Source organism: Colobus angolensis, unplaced genomic scaffold, assembly GCF_000951035.1.
Source record: "Colobus angolensis palliatus isolate OR3802 unplaced genomic scaffold, Cang.pa_1.0 Scaffold78, whole genome shotgun sequence".
Lineage (NCBI taxonomy): Eukaryota > Metazoa > Chordata > Mammalia > Primates > Cercopithecidae > Colobus > Colobus angolensis.
Genome location: NW_012121598.1, coordinates 6,794,122 through 6,814,440, shown reverse-complemented (window position 1 = coordinate 6,814,440; position 20,319 = coordinate 6,794,122). Strand labels below are relative to the sequence as shown.

Genomic DNA, 20,319 nt, shown 5'->3' with positions numbered 1-20,319 from the left:
TGCCTCAGCCTCCTGAGTAGCTGGGACTACAGGCGCCTGGCTAATTTTTTGTATTTTTAGTAGAGACGGGGTTTCACTGTGGTCTCGATCTCCTGACCTTGTGATCCACCCACCTCGGCCTCCCAAAGTGCTGGGATTACAGGCGTGAGCCACCGCGCCCGGCCCAGAGTTGGTTTTATAATGGTTAATTAGAGCAAATAATTATTGCATATTTTGCTTTTCAAGGTCTCATTTTCCTTTCAGATATTACTACCACCAGTAAACAAAAAAAAACAACACATTTTTCTTCTTTATCAGAGGTATGTAAATAGACTTAGTTTGGACCAGAAGTATGTTTCTCTTTAGCTTAGTACTTAGAAGTTTGTTATAGTTCCATCTATTAGTAAATTATCAAAATTGGCGAGTTTTTTTTAGTAACATTAAATTGCTCTTTTTAAAGTCTAAATTTAAAATTTTATTTTTATAAAGAAAGTTCTTTCTTTCAGGCCAGTTGCTGTTTTGGAGTAGTTAGGAAGAAAGTTGAAATCATTTTGCCTTTTACCACTTACTCATAAACACTTAGAATGTTTTCTTGAGTTTTCTTCTGTTGTTTTTTTTCTGGCCATAGATTTTTGTTTTTACATATTTGTAGTCAAGCTTTGTCTTATGTTTCCCTCAACATACCACCCACAGCTTTGCTTTTTTCTGCTGCTACTTGTGTAAATTTTGTTCATTTTGCTTTTTCTGATACAAGTTGTTTCTAAGAGGAACAGTCCCTTTGATTACCACACAAGCAGTCGTTATTAGGTTATTTCCAACATTTCCGTACTCATCATTGACTTAGGTTAAACTTTTTTGCTCTAAGCTTTCTTCATGCTGTTTAGTTCCTTTTTCATGTGTTTATTTTGCTTATTCAGCACTCTCGAGTAGACTTTGGGCAGTTAGAATAACTGAATCATATCAGTAAAGTGTGTTCTCAATCATGTGGACAAAAGAATTTATTCAAATGCTACCCCTTCCCTGCTTTTCTTACTGTAGTGTGAACTCATGTATCAATGGTAGGAGTTTTATTTATCTTGGAGTTGGCGGTGCTTGGTGGTGGGTGGGAGTTAATAATGATAAGGGTTTGTAGGTGTGAAAAATTGCAGAACGACAAATGGACGAATAATATGAATAGTCAGTTTACAGAGAAAGAAATATAAATGGCTGATAAATATATGAAAAGATGCTTATCTTCTAATAAAAATACAAATTAGAACAGGGAGATGTCAGGTTTTGTTGGAATGGAAAGATTAAAACATTTGATAATGATTGGGGTTAGTGAGTAACTGGAGAAATAGGTACTTTTATACACCTTTGGGCTATAATCTTTTTGGAAGACAATTTGCAGTTGCAATTAATTTTAATCACTGATGCAGCATATTATATCTTAGAATTTATCCTGTAGGGATTCTTGGACACATACACATATATCATCTATGCATACATGTTCATCGAAGCATTGTTTGAAATAGTAAAAGACTGGAAACAACCAAAATTATGGCAAAACCACAACATGAAATATTAATACTGTGCAACTATTAAGAATGAAGTAATTTCCTCTGTGCTGATGTAGAAAGTTCTTCAAGATGCATTGTTGAATAAGTGGAAAAGAAGTGGCAGAATTGTGTATAGCATGATCCCATTTATGTTAAAAGAAGATTTATAAAAGATATACTTTTATATATTGAACATTTCAGGAAGGGTTCATAGGTAATTATTAAGTAATTGCTTCCTGGGAATGAGGAGGGGAGGGGTAAGAAGGGTGAACAGGATGAGAAGGTGACTTCATTTTCTTATTTAATTTTAAAATTTAGTGTATGTGTTATTTCCTCTATGAAAAAGAAAATCTTGTTACTGAAAACATTAAAATTAAACATTTTATGTACCTTGTTTACCTTGTACATGATTTCAATGGATATGTGACTTGTGAAATCTCTTGCTTAATCAGGAATGTATTTAGTAAGGAAACCTATTTGTCCTTTTAGAAATTAATAATTCTGAGAGTATCATAAAGAGCTAGGATTTTAATTAGGTGACTAAAATGGAAAGAAGGAATGGGTGTTTTCCTGGGAAATCTTTGTTAATCTGTGTTTTGTCCTCTTGGTTGTAAGATTTTTTGTATGTCAACATTGGCCTCTTAAGACTCTTTCTGTAAGATCTCTTGGTGCAACCAAGTAACCATCAAAGCCCAGACAACCCTGTCTTCTTATTAGTTTTTTTGTTTATGAGCAAAGATACAGCAGAAGTGAAGAATTGAAATGTAATTAACCAATAAAGAGCAAAAAATTTGAGCAACAGAAAACAAAACAATAGAAAAATGTCATTAGTGAAGTGGAAAAAACAGTAAAGAGGCTTGAGTTTGAATTATAGTCATGTATTTACCTTGTAACTTAGAAATTTGATTAAATCTTGTGAAATTCCGTTTTCAAAAATGTTAAAGTGGGATTAATAACCAACTTCTAGGACTGTTGCAGTCTTGAAAGAAAGATTAGGAATACAGAATGAAAATAGTATAATATCCCTCACCCAGTAGGTTTTTAATACGTGATATCTTCTTCTTGTAATTATTTTTCTTTCTCTCTCTTTTTTTTATACTTTATGTTCTAGGGTACATGTGCACAATGTGCAGGTTTGTTACATTTGTATACCTGTGCCATGTTGGTGTGCTGCACCCATTAACTCATCATTTACATTAGGTGTATCTCCTAATGCTGTGTGTCCCTGCTCCCCCTACCCCACAACAGGCCCTGGTGTGTGATGGTCCCCTTTCTGTGTCCAGGTGATCTCATTGTTCAATTCCCACCTGTGAGTGAGAACATGTGGTGTTTGGTTTTCTGTTCTTGCGATAGTTTGCTGAGAATGATGGTTTCCAGCTGCATCCATGTCCCTACAAAGGATACGAACTCATCCTTTTTTATGGCTGCATAGTATTCCATGTGTATATGTGCCACATTTTCTTAATCCAGTCTGTCATTGATGGACATTTGGGTTGGTTCCAAGTCTTTGCTATTGTGAATAGTGCCACAGTAAACATATGTGTGCATGTGTCTTTATAGCAGCATGATTTATAATTCTTTGGGTATATACTCGGTAATGGGATGGCTGGGTCAAATGGTATTTCTAGTTCTAAATCCATGAGGAATCGCCACACTGTTTTCCACAATGGCTGAACTAGTTTACAGTCCCACCAACAGTGTAAAAGTGTTCCTATTTCTCCACATCCTCTCCAGCACCTGTTGTTTCCTGACTTTTTAATGATTGCCATTCTAACTGGTATGAGATGGTATCTCATTGTGGTTTTGATTTGCATTTCTCTGATGGCTAGTGATGATGAGCATTTTTTCATGTGTCTGTTGGCTGCATAAATGTCTTCTTTTGAGAAGGGTTTGTTCATATCCTTTGCCCACTTTTTGCTGGGGTTGTTTGCTTTTTCCTTGTAAATTTGTTTGAGTTCTTTGTAGGTTCTGGGTATTAGCCCTTCGTCAGATGAGTAGATTGCAAAAATTTTCTCCCATTCTGTAGGTTGCCTATTCACTCTGATGGTAGTTTCTTTTGCTATGCAGAAGCTCTTTAGTTTAATTAGATCCCATTTGTCAATTTTGGCTTTTGTTGCCATTGCTTTTGGTGTTTTAGACATGGAGTCCTTGCTCATGCCTATGTCCTGAATGGTATTGCCTAGGTTTTCTTCCAGGGTTTTTACGGTATTAGGTCTAACATTTAAGTCTCTAATCCATCTTGAATTAATTTTCGTATAAGGAGTAAGGAAGGGATCCAGTTTCAGCTTTCTACTTATGGCTAGCCAGTTTTCCCAGCACCATTTATTAAATAGGGAATCCTTTCCCCATTTCTTGTTTTTGTCAGGTTCGTCAAAGATCAGGTGGTTGTAGATGTGTGGTATTATTTGTGAGGATTCTGTTCTGTTCCATTGGTCTATATTTCTGTTTTGGTACCAGTACCATGCTGTTTTGGTTACTGTAGCCTTGTAGTATAGTTTCAATTCAGGTAGTGTGATGCCTCCAGCTTTGTTCTTTTGGCTTAGGATTGTCTTGGCAATGTGGGCTCTTTTTCGGTTCCATATGAACTTTAAAGTAGTTTTTTCCAATTCTGTGAAGAAAGTCATTGGTAGCTTAATGGGGATGTTGTTGAATCTATAAATTACCTTGGGCTGTATGACCATTTTCATGATACTGATTCTTCCTATCCATGAGCATGGAATGTTCTTCCATTTGTTTGTGTCCTCTTTTATTTCACTGAGCAGTGGTTTGTAGTTCTCCTTGAAGAGGTCCTTCACATGCCTTGTAAGTTGGATTCCTAGGTATTTTATTCTCTTTGAAGCAATTGTGAATGGAAGTTCATTCATGATTTGGCTCTCTGTTTGTCTGTTATTGGTGTATAAGAATGCTTGTGATTTTTACACACTGATTTTGTATCCTGAGACTTTGCTGAAGTTGCTTGTCAGCTTGAGGAGATTTTGGGCTGAGACGATGGGGTTTTCCAAATATACAATCATGTTATCTGCAAACAGGGACAATTTGACTTCTTCTTTTCCTAATTGAATAACCTTTATTTCTTTATCTTTCCTGATTGCCCTAGCCAGAACTTCCAACACTATGTTGAATAGGTTTTCTAACTCTTAATAAGATGTGCCTTCTTCTGTAGAAAAGTAGACATATTTACAGTGATCAAAACTCACTCCCAGGGAGAAGTGGGAGTTTAATAGTAATACTCTTGATATAGTATTCTTGGTAAGATTATAGTACTTCGTTAAACTTGTCACCATGCTTAATACACCTTCATTTATCAGGGTTTTTTTTTTTTTTGGTTTTTGTAGTTTAGACACATATCAGTAGTTGTCAATGATCTCAAGCTTTGACCCTGTAACTTCTGGGATTTTAAAACATCCAACTATTCTATAGTAAATGCCAATGTAATTAATCTATTGTATGCTGTAATTTCATAGGAAATGTGGTCATGTTTGTTTAAGGTTTTTAAAAGTTTTTGTTTTGTTACTCTCCACTTCAATTTATCTGAGACATAAAGGAAATTTGAGAAATTAGAACAGTGTTTGTGGGATTAGAGTATTAGTTTTCTTTTCTGAAAATAATGTACTTAAGACAATTATATATAAAACTAAAGTTAGAGAAGACTGAGTGAGTGTGTTATGCCTCTTCATACTGCGTATTAAAAGTCCTCTCAACATGTCTAATACTCCTTATCAGTGCTTTTTTTTGTCTCTTAAATTTAGACACATCTGTCAGTAGTTGTCAGTGATCTCAAAGTTTGCATTGTTCATGAGGACATTAAACCCTCTAGAGCAGCGGTCTCCAACCTTTTTGGCACCAAGGAGTGGTTTTGTGGAAGACAGTTTTTCTACAGTGAGCAGTGAGGGAGAGGGATGGTTTCGGGATGATTCAAGCACATTATGTTTATCGCTAGATTCTTATAAGGAGCATGCAACCTAGATCCCTAGCGTGTGCAGTTTACAATAGGGCTTGCGTTCCTGTGAGAGTCTAATGCCACCGCTGATCTGACAGGAGGTGGAGCTCAGGCAGTAATGCTCGCTCACTCACTGCTCACCTCCTGCTCTGAGGCCCTGTTCCTCATAGGCCACGGACTGGTGGTAGGAATTGAGGGCTCCTGCTCTAAAGAAAGCAGCAATATCTTTATTGTGGTAATAATACCACAGCAAAGAAAAGAAACACATTCACACAACTTTAAATACAATTTTTAGGAGTTCAGAGACCTACTGAGGCCATCTATGACTACGTCTATTAGACTTCAGGTTGAAAACTTTTAGTTTCAATGTTCAAAGCAGAGAATACTTTTCTCTTGCCTAATAGGATGGATTTGGTCTCTAAGAATAGGATTATAACAAGTGAGGGTCAGTATTTTTAAAGTTTTGTTTTGGATGTAACAGCTTATGCTACAGAATTATCTCTTAGTTATGAATTACTAATATCAGCTAATCATTCTTTATCATCCGCTTAGTACTTTTATAAAACAAATCCTCCCACATGAATGGAAGGAAAGCAGTTTTTCTAAGACCCTTCCTCTTTTCTTGGGCCTTCTCTGTGGGTAGGGGCTGAACCATATCCTTGATTTCTAGATAAAGTGTTTTATAGGTCAGTACTGTTCGAAGAGCAGGATGATGGTATATTGTGCTCTGGCATAGGTCAGCTCTACAAAGAATCCAAGGAGGGATAATCCAGGCAAGTGATTCCATTTCTCCAGAAAGGGCTTGCTGTCCTTTTCCTTGCCTCCCTATAATAATCCTGTGACCTGTCTCCCACATGTGAAGAAGTTAGTTTACTGACTTTACTAACTTAGCTTAGTCAGAGTATTTCATTTATCTAACACAAAGGAGCCCACATCCATACTCTCTGGGGTCAATTTAGTATTTACTTGTAGTCTTAACGAGCACCCTCTTTTCCTCCTGCACTATACATTTTTCCTCTGGTAATACTGGATTCTGAAAAAGAATGGAACAAAATCACTTTTGATCTCTTTAAAATTGAGAGAATGGGAATCTTTTGAGTAAATTATCACTTTTGTATAAACTGTTGGTCTTTACAGAATGCTTATTCTGTGCTCCATGATGTGGTAAATTAATTGGGATTACAAAGATGAACATACTCCTTCTAGCACCAACAAGATCTTCATGGAAGAGAGGTAGGGCAATGCAGTGGAAACAGCAGGAACTTGACTGTGAAGCAAATGAATCCTCATTCTGTGAACTAGGGCAAATTACTTATCCTTTCTGGGCTTCAGTTGCTCCGTCTTCAAAAGCAGGCCTGTGAAGATAATGATAATTTTTGTAAAGACCCTAGCAAAACAGCTTGATCATAGTAGGTATTCAGTAAATGGTGAATTATAAGGAAGGCTTAGGTAGATTCTCTTCTAGTAGAACTTCTACGTTTGTTGATACTGTTAGTTGGAAAGTCAGTCAAAATCTCTCCCTCTTTTCTTAAGCTTATGAGGATAGGTTGGCCAAATTGTTAGCAACAAGGCAGTGTCAGTGTTTCAACTCCATGTTCTTTGACTAAGTTTCTAAGTGCTTAGACTTCTGGAGCCAGACATTCGGTTAGAAAGACTTTTAATAATTTATTACACAGCTATTTATTGAGAGCTGCTTATGTGCTAGGTATTGGGACTACAGTGGTAAACAAGGACAAGGTGAGGTCCTTGCTCTAATGAACCATTCAGTATAGTGGGAACCAGACAGACATTAAACATGCCTTAAAGCCATTAAAATCTCATGGGCCCTCAGTTACAGAATACACATGATTCAATACTGACTGATTATATGAGTCCCTTTTTCTTCCACACTTGGGTTATTTATGCATTAGACTCTTTGGAAAATGCCCCGTGCACTTTTTCAAGCTGTTAGTATGCAATAGTTTAAGAGATTCTATTCTAGCAGTAGTCATGGTTATTATATAAAATGGTAGGCATTGCCTAACTCTGGTTCAACAGGAAACTAGCACCAGATATAAGTTGTTCCATTTTGATGGGAATTACTAGTTTGGTAGGGGGGTTGAAACCATTCTAAACCAGTGGTCTTTAAACTTTCTATTTTTTTCCTTTTCTTGAGACAGGGTCTCACTTAGTCACCCAGGCTGGAGTGCAGTGGTGCAATCATAGCTCATTTCAGCCTTGACTTCTTGGGCTTAAGTGATCCTCTCACCTCAGTTTCCCAAGTAGCTGGGACTGCACGCATGTGACACCATGCTAAGCTAATTTTTTGATGTTCTATAGAGATGAAGTCTCACTGTGTTTCCCAGGGTATTCGTGGTCTCCTGGGCTCAAGTGATCCTCCTACCTTGGCCTCCCAAAGTGTTGGGATTATAGGCATGAGCCACTGTACCCAACCTCTTAACCTTTAGTAGCTGTATAGTATTCCCATGTAATTCAGTAATTTATTTAACTACTCCTCACTGATGAGTGGTATAATTATTTTCAGTTTTGCTACTATAGATACTGAGGCACTGAATGTCCTACATATATTTTGGCAAACGTTTGTACATACATGTATATAAGTAGGGCAAAATAGGGACTATTAGGGTAAAATAGGGAATATTTGATCAAAAGGTATATTGTATTTAAGATTTTGATAGATATTGCCAAATTATTTTATCCATGAAGACTTTAATTTAAAGTCTGGAGTGGGACTGAGCAATCTGTGTTTTTGACAAGTTTCCTGGGTGATTTTGATGCCTCCAATTTGAACTATTGCTGGATCAGAAAAATGGAGTATAGTACACATCCTCTGGAAAACATCAGGCAATTATGGTTATCTAGGGAAGAGTAAAAAGCCTTTTCAGTGACTGAGCTGTAAGAGTGAATTTATCTTAAGTCGCAGTTGCTAGGGATGGCCCATCTTTAGAGAAACAAAGTGTACTAATATTTATCTGGAATATTTTATGTCTTTTTGATATATAATGTAGGGAAAAGAATGTAAAAATTGTAAGGACCTGAGTTTGAACACTTTGCATTTAGTAACTGTAATCTTGGGCAAATTAATGAACTTGAATTTTTCTTTATATAATGATAATATCTACCTTCCAGATTTGTTGCAAAGATTAAAGAGATTGTGATACAACACTTGTTGAGTACCTCTTCTGTCTTCTAGTATTTTATGGCTATCTCTGTCATGGCAGTTTGTCATTTAGCTTTGATTAGTAATTTACCTACTCATCTCCCCATTAGAGTAACTGGGACCATGTCTTGTACTTTAGTGTTCCCAGTCACTAGCCCAGACTCGAGACTTGGTGCACTGTTCTGTTACTTAAATGACTGTGTACATTTTCCATTTTAGTGTTCGTAAGTATCCTAAGAGACAAGTATTATTTGCTTCATTTTACCATGAGGAAATGCTCAGGGAACTTAAATAACTTTCTTAAGATAGCACAGCATGGCATAACCAAAATTGAAAACTGTGTGTAATTTCAAACTAGATAAAGGCTGTGCTTTTTCCGTGAATCCACTTTGCTGAGATAATGTTATAAGGCATGTTGGAAATTTTGAAATTGCTACTCAAGTGTAAGATGATTTTTGTTATTTTAATACTATACTTCAAAAATTAGCGTGGTGATTGAAACATTTCTTCTGCATATACTCAATATTCTTCAGTTTGGCTTTCCTGAATTCATGGTATAACCAAGTCTGCCTTGTCTATAAGAATGTAAGTGATCATTTCCTCTTGTGAGTGATTTTTCTCTATATTTTTCTTGCTTAAAATTCTGTCTTTGCTTTTCTTTTGGTGAACTTTTTGATTTTTATAAACACATGGGTTTAAGATGTTTTATATAGTGGTTACGGCAGGATTTTGGTAACATTGGAAGTTTTAGTAGAAGTAATGTTGTCTTCCTGTCTGGTCTTTATCTTCATTTCCGTCTTTCATTAGCAGCCTTATATGGACCCCTTCAGGGCATGGGTCACTGATTTGGATGTCATCACATGTCAGCCCTGCTATTGGATATCTCTGTTTTGTAGGTCATAACCACATTGCCTAAGGGTGTGGAAACAGTGAGGAAAATACTGTTTCATAAGTTTTATGTTTATCTTGCTTTTAATGGCACTTTTCTTTTGAGAATTGGGTTGTTAGGTTGTTTTGAATATTTAATCATAAATAGTTTGGAAGAAAAAGAAAAATGTCCCCACTCTCTGACCCTTATGTCATAAAATTCACAACATTGCAAAACAGGAATAGCATACAGCAAGAAGTGTTGCAATAGGAAGAAATGTGTGGTTTTACTTATTAGAGTTGGACATGGGAATTTTCCCAACAATTTCTGTTTTGTAGTCTATTTTCCAGACCATATAGGGATATTTGCCCAATATTCTATATAAATTTGTTCATTTTCTGTTTTATTTGACTTTTTTTTTTTTTTTTTACCTTTGGTAAAACAACTTTGGGTTGGTTTCCTTTCTCCTTCAGGCCTGATGATGTTGGGGATGGATGGTGGGTATTGGAGGCAGGCTGCGTTATGGATTCATTTGAGTCGTTGATGCATTTAAGTTTAGCCATTGCCTTAGTGCATGTAGTTCTGCCTTTGTTGTTCATGTCTACTTCACTAGCTCTTTAAGGCATGTGGAATTGTGTTGGAAAATGCATGCCTGATTTCCATATTGATGTTTCTTAAGTCTGGTTTGAACCCTGGGAACACAGTTGCAGTCTTCAATGTCTTAGTATTTTTAGATGGAGCTTTTATACTTTAGGGTTTACTGAGATGAACTTTGGAGAGAAAGTCTAAACAGAATAATTTATGACCTGCAGAAACAGAGGATGTCATGTTTAAGAACTGGAAGAACTCTTTTCCTATTAGTAACAGTTGTTGAATGATAATGCATGGAGTGTCATCAGTTTATTTTTTATGTGATTTTTAATGTTCTTATTTAGAAATTGATATTCTTATATTAACTATTTTGTAAAATGTCCCAAGGTATACTTTATAATGGCAATAAAATCTAAGGTAAAATATTACGTAATAAGGTTTCAAAAGTTATGTATCTTATATATTGTAAAACTTTTTTTTTTTTTAGGCATATGGATCAGGCTGTGATATTGTTATTTTGGCAAATGACTTTGAATGTGTACAGATCATTCCTGGTGCTAAACATGGAAACATCCAAGTCAGCTGTGTGGAGTGTTCTAACCAACAAGGAAGAGTAAGGGATTTAATTTCTTTACTAAATGTCATTTAAAAATGTGTTTAATAATCTCAGAATATTCTTATCCTTTTATGCAAAGCTTGTCTATAATTTCTTATGTATTGCTTGGGTGGCTGTTAATAGAAGTTGTAAAGCGATAGGTTTATACAAATTGTAAAATGCCATTAAACTGATAATTTGACAATTGTTCTACAGCTGTATGTATACTGTCTTCAAAGATCTGTAGGCCTTACAATACTGTGCATACTGACATTCTGCCAGTTACTACTTCCTTTTTTTTTTTTTTTTTTGAGACGGAGTCTCGCTCTGCCGCCCAGGCTGGAGTGCAGTGGCCAGATCCCAGCTCACTGCAAGCTCCACCTCCCGGATTCACGCCATTCTCCTGCCTCAGCCTCCCGAGCAGCTGGGACTACAGGCGCCGCCACCTCGCCCGGCTAGTTTTTTGTATTTTTTAGTAGAGACGGGGTTTCACCGTGTTAGCCAGGATGGTCTCGATCTCCTGACCTCGTGATCCGCCCGTCTCTGCCTCCCAAAGTGCTGGTATTACAGGCTTGAGCCACCGCGCCCGGCCCCAGTTACTACTTCTAGCAGCCATTAAGCCAGTAAGGGGAAGTAAACTTTTATCTTCTCTACCTAGCACCCCTTATGTCCCTCATACTATAACATCAAAGTTGTATTAAGAAATTCTGCAAGCTGTTAATGTCTAATATCATGCTTGTTATATAGGAAGAGATTTGTAAAATCTGTTAGCATAATGAAAGTTTTTTTGTGGAGTGAAGAGTCTTATAGTTCATTCAGGCTTTAAAACAGACGGTTTATTTTGAAATAGTTAAAATTTCATCATATGTACCTCTCCCGCAATTTTCAAACATAATGTACATCAAATTTTGGTTGCGTGTCAATATGGCATGTTTGCTGTATACCCCAGCAATTCAGTAAGGCCAATGTTATGTAGCCGAGTTGAATGTCTCTGCAAGAACAGAGAAGTAAGATTTTTACCTATAATCATTGTAATGGTTTAAACTATCTTAGTGTTCTAGAAATTGTTCTTTATTGGGTAATAAATTTGGTCAAGGATATGTTAAATCAGAATATTCATGTTGATAAATAGTAATCATACACATTTATACTGAATGGTAAATTATGGTTACTTTATTATACCATTTATCCTGCCCTATCCTACTGCCCATATCAAGCCTTAATATTTGTGTAAATGTACCAGTACTTGACAGTTCAGTGATACATTTGACCTAGTATTGGAACACTGGATTTCCTGGTGTTTCCTGATACTCGTTTCTTGCTTTTCTAATTTTCCCCCTAGGTACTCCTCACCCTCAAGCATTGCTTATACTTATTTTAGAAAACACGGAGAATGTCAGATTTCTCTCATTAATTTTTTGTTGCTCTTCTCTCTAGGGCAAGCAAGGTAGCTTAAGCCTGCCTAAAGTTGTATGATAGTTGTCAGAGGTGAATTTTAGTAAATAGCTCAAGTGCCGGTGGTAATCGCAATGAACACATTCTCTGGGAGTAAAATTTTTTAAAAAGGTATATAGGCCGGGCGCGGTGGCTCAAGCCTGTAATCCCAGCACTTTGGGAGGCCGAGACGGGCAGATCACGAGGTCAGGAGTTCGAGACCATCCTGGCTAACACGGTGAAACCCCGTCTCTACTAAAAAATACAAAAAAACTAGCTGGGTGAGGTGGTGGGTGCCTGTAGACCCAGCTACTCGGGAGGCTGAGGCAGGAGAATGGCGTAAACCCGGGAGGCGGAGCTTGCAGTGAGCTGAGATCCAGCCACTGCACTCCAGCGCGGGCGACAGAGTGAGACTCCGTCTCAAAAAAAAAAAAAAAGGTGTATAAGTAAGACATTGGTATTTATACCATGGGAAACAGAGCAACTTGTATTTCTAGTTTTCTTGAGCTGGTTTAATGTAAATAAGGCAAAATTGTAGTATCTTTATTGTCTTTGTTGACATCTTCCTTTAGTCTTTTTATCCCCCAGTTCTTGTGGTGATAACTTTCACATTTGTGAGTTTGTATTAGTCTGTTATAATCATTCATTCATTCATTGACATGTTGAATGGAATCATTCACAACACCTTTTGCATGTTATTTTAAGTAGCTTTCTGTTGTGGATTATGATTTTTCTTGGAAAGAATGTTAGATGTTAGGTAAGAGTTAAAATCACTTTTTGGCATGACAGTGCCTTAAAAATCATAGGGGATATTTTTGGCAGACCTTAAAAGAATATATACCTAATGGAGTTTTAAAGGTTAACTGGGGTGCAGAGGTGTCAGAAAGGATGGTTTTTGATCTGTGCCCTGTAGTTAATTCCATCTTACCAAGAGGAGGATGAACTTGGAACTAGCCTTCAAGAAATTATTGGAAAACAGGCTCTGGTAGTTTCTAGGAACAGAGGGATTTATGTCTTTTCTTATCAGGTATGTGACATGGAACAAAATCCTCCTGGTCCCTAAATTTCTTGCTTCAGTCCTCTGGAGATGTCTTCTTCAGCTCTTTCCCCCACGTGCAGTGTATGGCTCCCTGACTTCATCTTGGCCTGTTTTTTCTATTCCTTCCTCTAGATGGTGTCTCAATTGGTATTTTCTGTTTGATGGTATAATTAGGCCATTTTATTTGAAATATTTTTAAGACCTGTTATTAATTGATGCTTTTCTCATGGATTTTATGTTATTTTCACTGGATTATAAAGTTTCTGACAAAGATGTGTGCTTTTGAAATGTATTTTTTAATAGTTGTTTTTATATTAAAAATAAAATTCTTATGAAAAATGTGATTTTTTTATGTGCATATATATATTTTTATTATACTTTTTAAGTTCTAGAGCACATATGCAGAACGTATAAGTTTGTTACATAGATATACACATGCCATGGTGGTTTGCTGCACCCATCAACCCATCATCAACATTAGGTATTTCTCCTAAGGCTATCTCTTCCCTAGGCCCCCTACACCCTGATAGATCAGCCCTGGTGTGTGATGTTCCCCTCCCAGTGTCCATGTATTCTCATTGTTCAACTCTCATTTATGAGTGAGAACATACAGTGTTTGCTTTTCTGTTCATGTGTTAGTTTGCTGAGAAAATGGTTTCCAGCTTCATCCATGTCCCTTCAAAGGACATGAACTCATCCTTTTTTATGACTGCATAGTATTCCATGGTGTATATGTGCCACGTTTTCTTTATCCAGTCTGTCATTGATGGGCATTTGGGCGGATTCCAAGTCTTTGCTATTGTGAATAGTGCCACAGTAAACATACATGTGCATGCGTCTTTACAGTAGAATGATTTATAATCCTTTGGGTATATACCCCATAATGGGATTGCTGGGTCAAATGGTATTTCTGGTTCTAGATCCTGGAGTAATCACCACACTGTCTTCCACAATGGTTGAACTAATTTACACTCCCACCAACAGTGTAAAAGTGTTCCTATTTCTCCACATCCTCTCCAGCATCTGTTGTTTCCTGACTTTTTAATGATCACCATTCTAACTGGTGTGAGATGGTATCTCATTGTGGTTTTGATTTGCATTTCTCTAATGCCCAGTGATGATGAGCATTTTTTTTCGTATGTTTATTGCTTATGAGCTTAAGGAGATTTTGGGCTGAGATGATGGGGTTTTCTAAATATACAATCATGTCATCTGCAAACAGACAATTTGACTTCCTCTTTTCCTTATTGAATACCCTTTATTTATTTCTCCTGCCTGATTGCCCTGGCCAGAACTTCCAATACCGTGTTGAATAGGAGTGTTGAGAGAGGGCATCGTTGTCTTGTACTGGTTTGCAAACGGAATGCTTCCTGTTTTTGCCCATTCAGTATGATATTGGCTGTGGGTTTGTCATAAATAGCTCTTATTATTTTGAGATACGTTCCATCAATGCCTAGTTTATTGAGAGTTTTTAGCATGAAGGGCTGTTGAATTTTGTCAAAGGCCTTTTCTGCATCTATTGAGATAATCATGTGGGTTTTGTCATTGGTTCTCTTTATGTGATGGATTACATTTATTGTTTTGTGTATGTTGGACCAGCCTCGCATCCCAGGGATGAAGCCAACTTGATCGTAATGGACAAGCTTTTTGATGTGCTGCTGGATTTGGTATGTCAGTATTTTATTGAGGATTTTTGCATCAATGTTTATCAGCCATATTGGCGTAAAATTTTCTTTTCTGGTTGTGTCTTTGCCAGGTTTTGGTATCAGGATGATGCTGGCCTCATAAAATGAGTTAGGGAGGATTCCCTCTTTTTTTATTGTTTGGAATAGTTTCAGAAGGAATGGTACCAGCTCCTTTTTGTACCTCTCGTAGAATTCGGCTGTGAATCCGTCTGGTCCTGGACTTTTTTTGGTTGGTAGGCTATTAATTACTGCCTCAATTTCAGAACTTGTTATTGGTCTATTCAGGGATTCAACTTCTTCCTGGTTTAGTCTTGGGAGGGTGTATGTGTCCAGGAATTTATCCATTTCTTCAAGATTTTCTAGTTTATCTGTGTAGAGGTGTTTATAATATTCTGTGATAGTAGTTTGTGTTTCTGTGGTCGCTGGTGATATCCTCTTTATCATTTTTTAATGTGTCTATTTGATTCTTTTCTGTTTATTAGTCTGGCTAGCAGTCTGTGTATTTTGTATTTTGTTAATCTTTTCAAAAACCAGTTCCTGGATTCACTGATTTTTTTGAAGGATTTTTTTGTGTCTCTATCTCCTTCAGTTCTGCTCTGATCTTAGTGATTTCTTGTCTTCTGCTAGCTTTTGAATATGTTTGCTCTTGCTTCTCTAGTTCTTTTAATTGTGATGTTAGGTTGTCGATTTTAGATCTTTCCTGCTTTCTCTTGTGGGCATTTAGTGCTATAAATTTCACTCTACACACTGCTTTAAATGTGTCCCAGAGATTCTGGTATGTTGTGTCTTTGTTATTGGTTTCAGAGAACATCTTTATTTCTGCCTTCATTTTGTTATTTACCCAGTAGTCATTCAGGAGCAGATTGTTCAGTTTCCATGTAGTTGTGAGATTTTGAGTAAGTTTCTTAATCCTGAGTTCTGATTTGATTGCCCTGTGGTCTGAGAGACTCTTTGTTATGGTTTCCATTCTTTTGCATTTGCCGAGGAGTATTTTACTTCCAATTATGTGGTCAGTTTTAGAATAAGTGTGATGTGGTGCTGAGAAGAATGTATACCCTGTTGATTGGGGTGGAGAGTTCTGTAGATGTCTATTAGGTCTACTTGGTGCAGAACTGAGTTCAAGCCCTGGTATCCTTGTTAATTTTCTGTCTTGTTGATCAGTCTAATATTGACAGTGGAGTGTTAAAGTCTCCCACTATTATCGTTTGGGAGTCTAAGTCTCTTTGTAGGTGTTTAAGAACTTGCTTTATGAATCTGGGTGCCCCTGCATTGGGTGCATATATATTTAGGATAGTTAGCTCTTCTTGTTGAATTGATCCCTTTGCCATTATGTAATGCCATTCTTTGTCTCTTTTGATCTTTGTTGGTTTAAAGTCTGTTTTATCAGAGACTATGATTGCAATCCCTGCTTTTTTTTTTGCTTTCTATTTTCTTGGTAAATCTTCCTCCATCCCTTTATTTTGAGCCTATATGCTTCTCTGCATGTGAGATGGGTCTCCTGAATACAGCACACTGACAGATCTTGACTCTTTATCCAGTTTGCCAGTCTGTGTCTTTTAAGTGGGGCATTTAACTCGTTTACATTTAAGGTTAATATTGTGATGTGGGAATTTGATCCTGTCATTATGATGCTAGCTGATTATTTTGCCCGTTGGTTGATGTAGTTTTTTCATAGCATTGATGGTCTTTAAAATTTGGTATGTTTTTGCAGTGGCTGATACCAGTTGTTCCTTTCCATGTTTAGTGTTTCCTTCAGGAGCTCTTGTAAGGCAGGCCTGGTGGTGACAAAATCTCTCAGCATTTGCTTGTCTGTAAAGGATTTTATTTCTCCTTCACGTAAGAAACTTAGTTTGGTTGGATATGAAATTCTGGGTTGAAAATTCTTCTCTTTAAGAATGTTGAATATTGGCCCCCACTGTCTTCTGGCTTGTAGGGTTTCTTCCCAGAGATTTGCTGTAAGTCTGATGGGCTTCCCTTTGTGGGTAACCCGACCTTCTCTCTGTCTGCCCTTAACATTTTTTCCTTCGTTTCAACCTTGGTTAATCTGACAATTATGTGTGTTGAGGTTGCTCTTCTCGAGGAATATCTTTGTGGTGTTCTCTGTACTTCCTCAATTTGAATGTTGTCCTGTCTTTCTAGGTTGGGGAAGCTCTGCTGGATAATATCCTGAAGAGTGTTTTCCAACTTGGTTCCATTCTCCCCATCACTTTCAGGTACACCAATCAAACGTAGATTTTGTCTTTTCACATAGTCCCATATTTCTTGAAGGCTTTGTGCGTTTCTTTTCACTCTTTTTTCTCTAATCTTGTCTTCTCGCTTTATTTCATTGAGTCGATCTTTAATCTCTGATATCCTTTCTTCTGCTTGACCGATTCAGCTATTGATAATTTGTGTATGTTTCATGAAGTTCTCGTGCTGTGTTTTTCCACTCCATCGGGTCATTTATGTTCCTCTCTAAGCTGGTTATTCTAGTTAGCAATTCATCTAACCTTTTTTGAAGGTTCTTAGCTTCCTTTCATTGGTTTAGAATATGCTCCTTTAGCTCGGAGGAGTTTGTTATTACCCACCTTCTGAAGCCTACTTCTGTCAATTTGTCATTCTCCATCCAGTTTTGTTCCCTTGCTGGTGAGGAGTTGTGATTCTTTGGAGGAGAAGAAGTGTTTTGGTTTTGGGAATTTTCAGCCTTTTTGCACTGGTTTCTCCTCATCTTCATGGATTTATCTACCTTTTTTCTTTGATGTTGGTGATGTTGATAGTCTTCCTTTCTGTTTGTTAGTTTTCCTTCTAACAGTCGGGCCCCTCTGCTGCAGGTCTGCTGAAGTTTGCTGGAGGTCCACTCCAGACCCTGTTTGCCTGGGTATCACCAGTGGAGGCTGCAGAACAACAAAGATTGCTGCCTGTTTCTTCCTCTGGGAGATGCTAGGCAGAGCTATCCTGTAGGAGGTGTTTGTTGGCCCCTACTGGGAGGTGTCTCCCAGTCTGGATACACGTGGGGTCAGGGACCCACTTGAGGAGGCAGTCTGTCCTGTATGAGAGCTCGAGTGCTGCGCTGGGAGAACTGCTGCTCTCTTTAGAGCTGTCAGGCAGGGACGTTTAAGTCTGCTGAAGCTGCACCCACAGTCACCCCTTCCCCAGGGGCTCTGTCCCAGGGAGCTGTTGGTGGGCTCTGCTTAGTTCAAACTTCCCGGCAGCTTTGTTTACACTGTGAGGGTAAAACCACCTACTCAAGCCTCAGCAATGGAGGATGCACCTCCTCCCACCAAGCTCGAGCATCCCAGGTCGACCTCAGACTGCTGTGATAGCAGTGAGAATTTCAAGCCAGTGGATCTTAGCTTGCTGGGCTTCGTGGGGGTGGGACCCGCTGAGCCAGGCACCAGAGAAAATTTCCTGTTCTGCCGGTTGTGAAGACCGTGGGAAAAGTGCAGTATCTGGGCCACAGTGTTCTGTCCCTCCCGGTACAGTCTCTCACAGCTTTCCTTCGCTAGGAAAGGGAAATACCCCAACCCCTTACACTTCCCGTGTGAGACAATGCCCCACCCTGCTTCAGCTCACTTTCCGTGGGTTGTACCCACTGTTCAGCCAGTCTCAGTGAGATGAACCTGGTACCTCAGCTGGAAATGCAGGAATCACCCGCTTTCTGCATCCATCTCGTTGGGAGCTGCAGACCAGAGCTGTTCCTATTCGGCCATCTTGCCAGCTCTCCATCCAAATATAATTTGTTTGAATAGATCAGCCTTGTATTTGATGTGTAAAATAAAGCCTGCTGAATTTTTTGATAACAGAGGAGAGACTCTTAACTCCAGTACACTTCCAGGTGTATTTATGGAAGGAAATAAACCATGAATACTGTATTGAGATTATATTATATGTAATCAGTTTATACATTATTATGAAAAGGAAGATACCTTTATTTTACCCTTTTCTAGATATTAATGCTATATTTATTCTTTTTTAGATTGCAGCTTCATATGGTAATGCTGTTTGTATATTTGAGCCCTTGGGCATAAATTCTCATAAAAGAAATTGTGTAAGTATTAACCAATAATAGAATACTTTTAGAATCTAGTTAACTTTAGAATCCAATTGATGTTAATAAAGGCTCCTTAGGAGCTAGTGCTGAACATAGACTAGAGTATCAGTGAAAAATTGGTCTAGTGCTTTATGTTAGGATCCTTACATTCACTGGGGATACATCCCTAGTGCTTTTAGAAACCCAAGTCTCTAGAATATTGCAAATTGAGATTTCCTGTGTTAATTGAGAGCTACCCTAGTTTGAACTACTCTTATTTCTCATCTGGATTACTAATCTCTATCTGATATCTGGTTTCCTGCTGCCTTCAACCCCAGTCTCTATTCTCAATAGAGCAGGTCATGACATTTCTCTGCTTAAAAGTTTGTAATGGTTTCATATTTCTCTCTCTCTTTTTTTTTGAGACAGTGTCTCACTCTCCCTAGGCTGGAGTGCAGTGGCATGATCACTGCTCACTGCAGCCTCAACCTGTCAAGTGATCCTCCCACCTCAGCCTCCTAAGTAGCTGGGACTACAGGCATGCACCACCATGGCCAGCTGATTTTTAAATTTTTTGTAGAGATGGGGTTTCCCTGTGTTGCTCAGGCTGGTCTTGAACTCTGGGGCTAAGCGATCCTCCCACCCCAGCCTCCCAAAGTGCTGGGATTATGGGCATGAGCCACCATGCCCAGCTGCTCTGTACTTCTTTCAGATAAAAAGCCAAAAGTGTTTTGTAGACTACGACTTCCCTTCTACGCAGTCCCACACTTACTACGTCTCAGAGCTCACCTCCTAAATTCTTGTCCTCTCTGGTTCTACTCTGGCCACATTGGCATTTTTACTGTTTCTCAGTTAACCTTCCCTCTTTGAGCCTTTGTGTTGGCTGTTTCCTTTGTCAGGAATGTTATTCCTCCCGATATCTCCAAGGATAGCTCCCATAGATCCTTTAGGTCTTTGCTCACTAATATCTTGACAATGAGGTTTACCTTGACCACCCTTTAAAAAATTGTACCCCTGCTTATCTTGCTATTTAAAAATTTTTTTACAGCATTTATTTATTATTGTTTGCTATGTAGAATGTTATCTAAAGGAACATAAGGGTAGGAAACTTTGTTTCTTTTTTTCACTGATGAATCCCCAGTACTTAGAGCAGTATCTGGAACAGCCAGATGCGGTGGCTCACACCTGTAATCCCAACATTTTGGGAGACCAAGGCGCATGGAACACGAAGTCAGGCGTTTGAGATGAGCCTGGCCAACATGGTGAAACCCTGTGTCTACTAAAAATACAAAAATTATCCGGGTGTGGTGGCACATGCCTATGATCCCAGCTACTCAGAAGACTGAGGCAAGAGAATCGCTTGAACCCAGGAGATGGAGGTTGCAGTGAGCCTGGACTGTGCCATTGCACTCCAGCTTGGGCGTCAGAGCAAGACTCCCATCTCAAAAAAAAAAAAAAAAAAGTATCTGGAACATAGTAGG

At 38.2% G+C, this 20,319-nt stretch overlaps 1 protein-coding gene across 3 annotated transcripts in view; it reads left to right on the top strand.

Annotated features, from left to right (window-relative positions):
* The window catches only part of DMXL2 (Dmx-like 2), a 178,277-nt gene that overhangs the window by 28,030 nt on the left and 129,928 nt on the right, over positions 1-20,319 (top strand). For all 3 annotated transcript variants that reach the window (XM_011928618.1, XM_011928620.1, XM_011928619.1), the window contains exons 2-3: positions 10,564-10,689; positions 18,785-18,856. In XM_011928618.1, the coding sequence (XP_011784008.1) occupies positions 10,564-10,689; positions 18,785-18,856 (198 nt within the window). The remainder of the gene's footprint in view (positions 1-10,563; positions 10,690-18,784; positions 18,857-20,319) is intronic.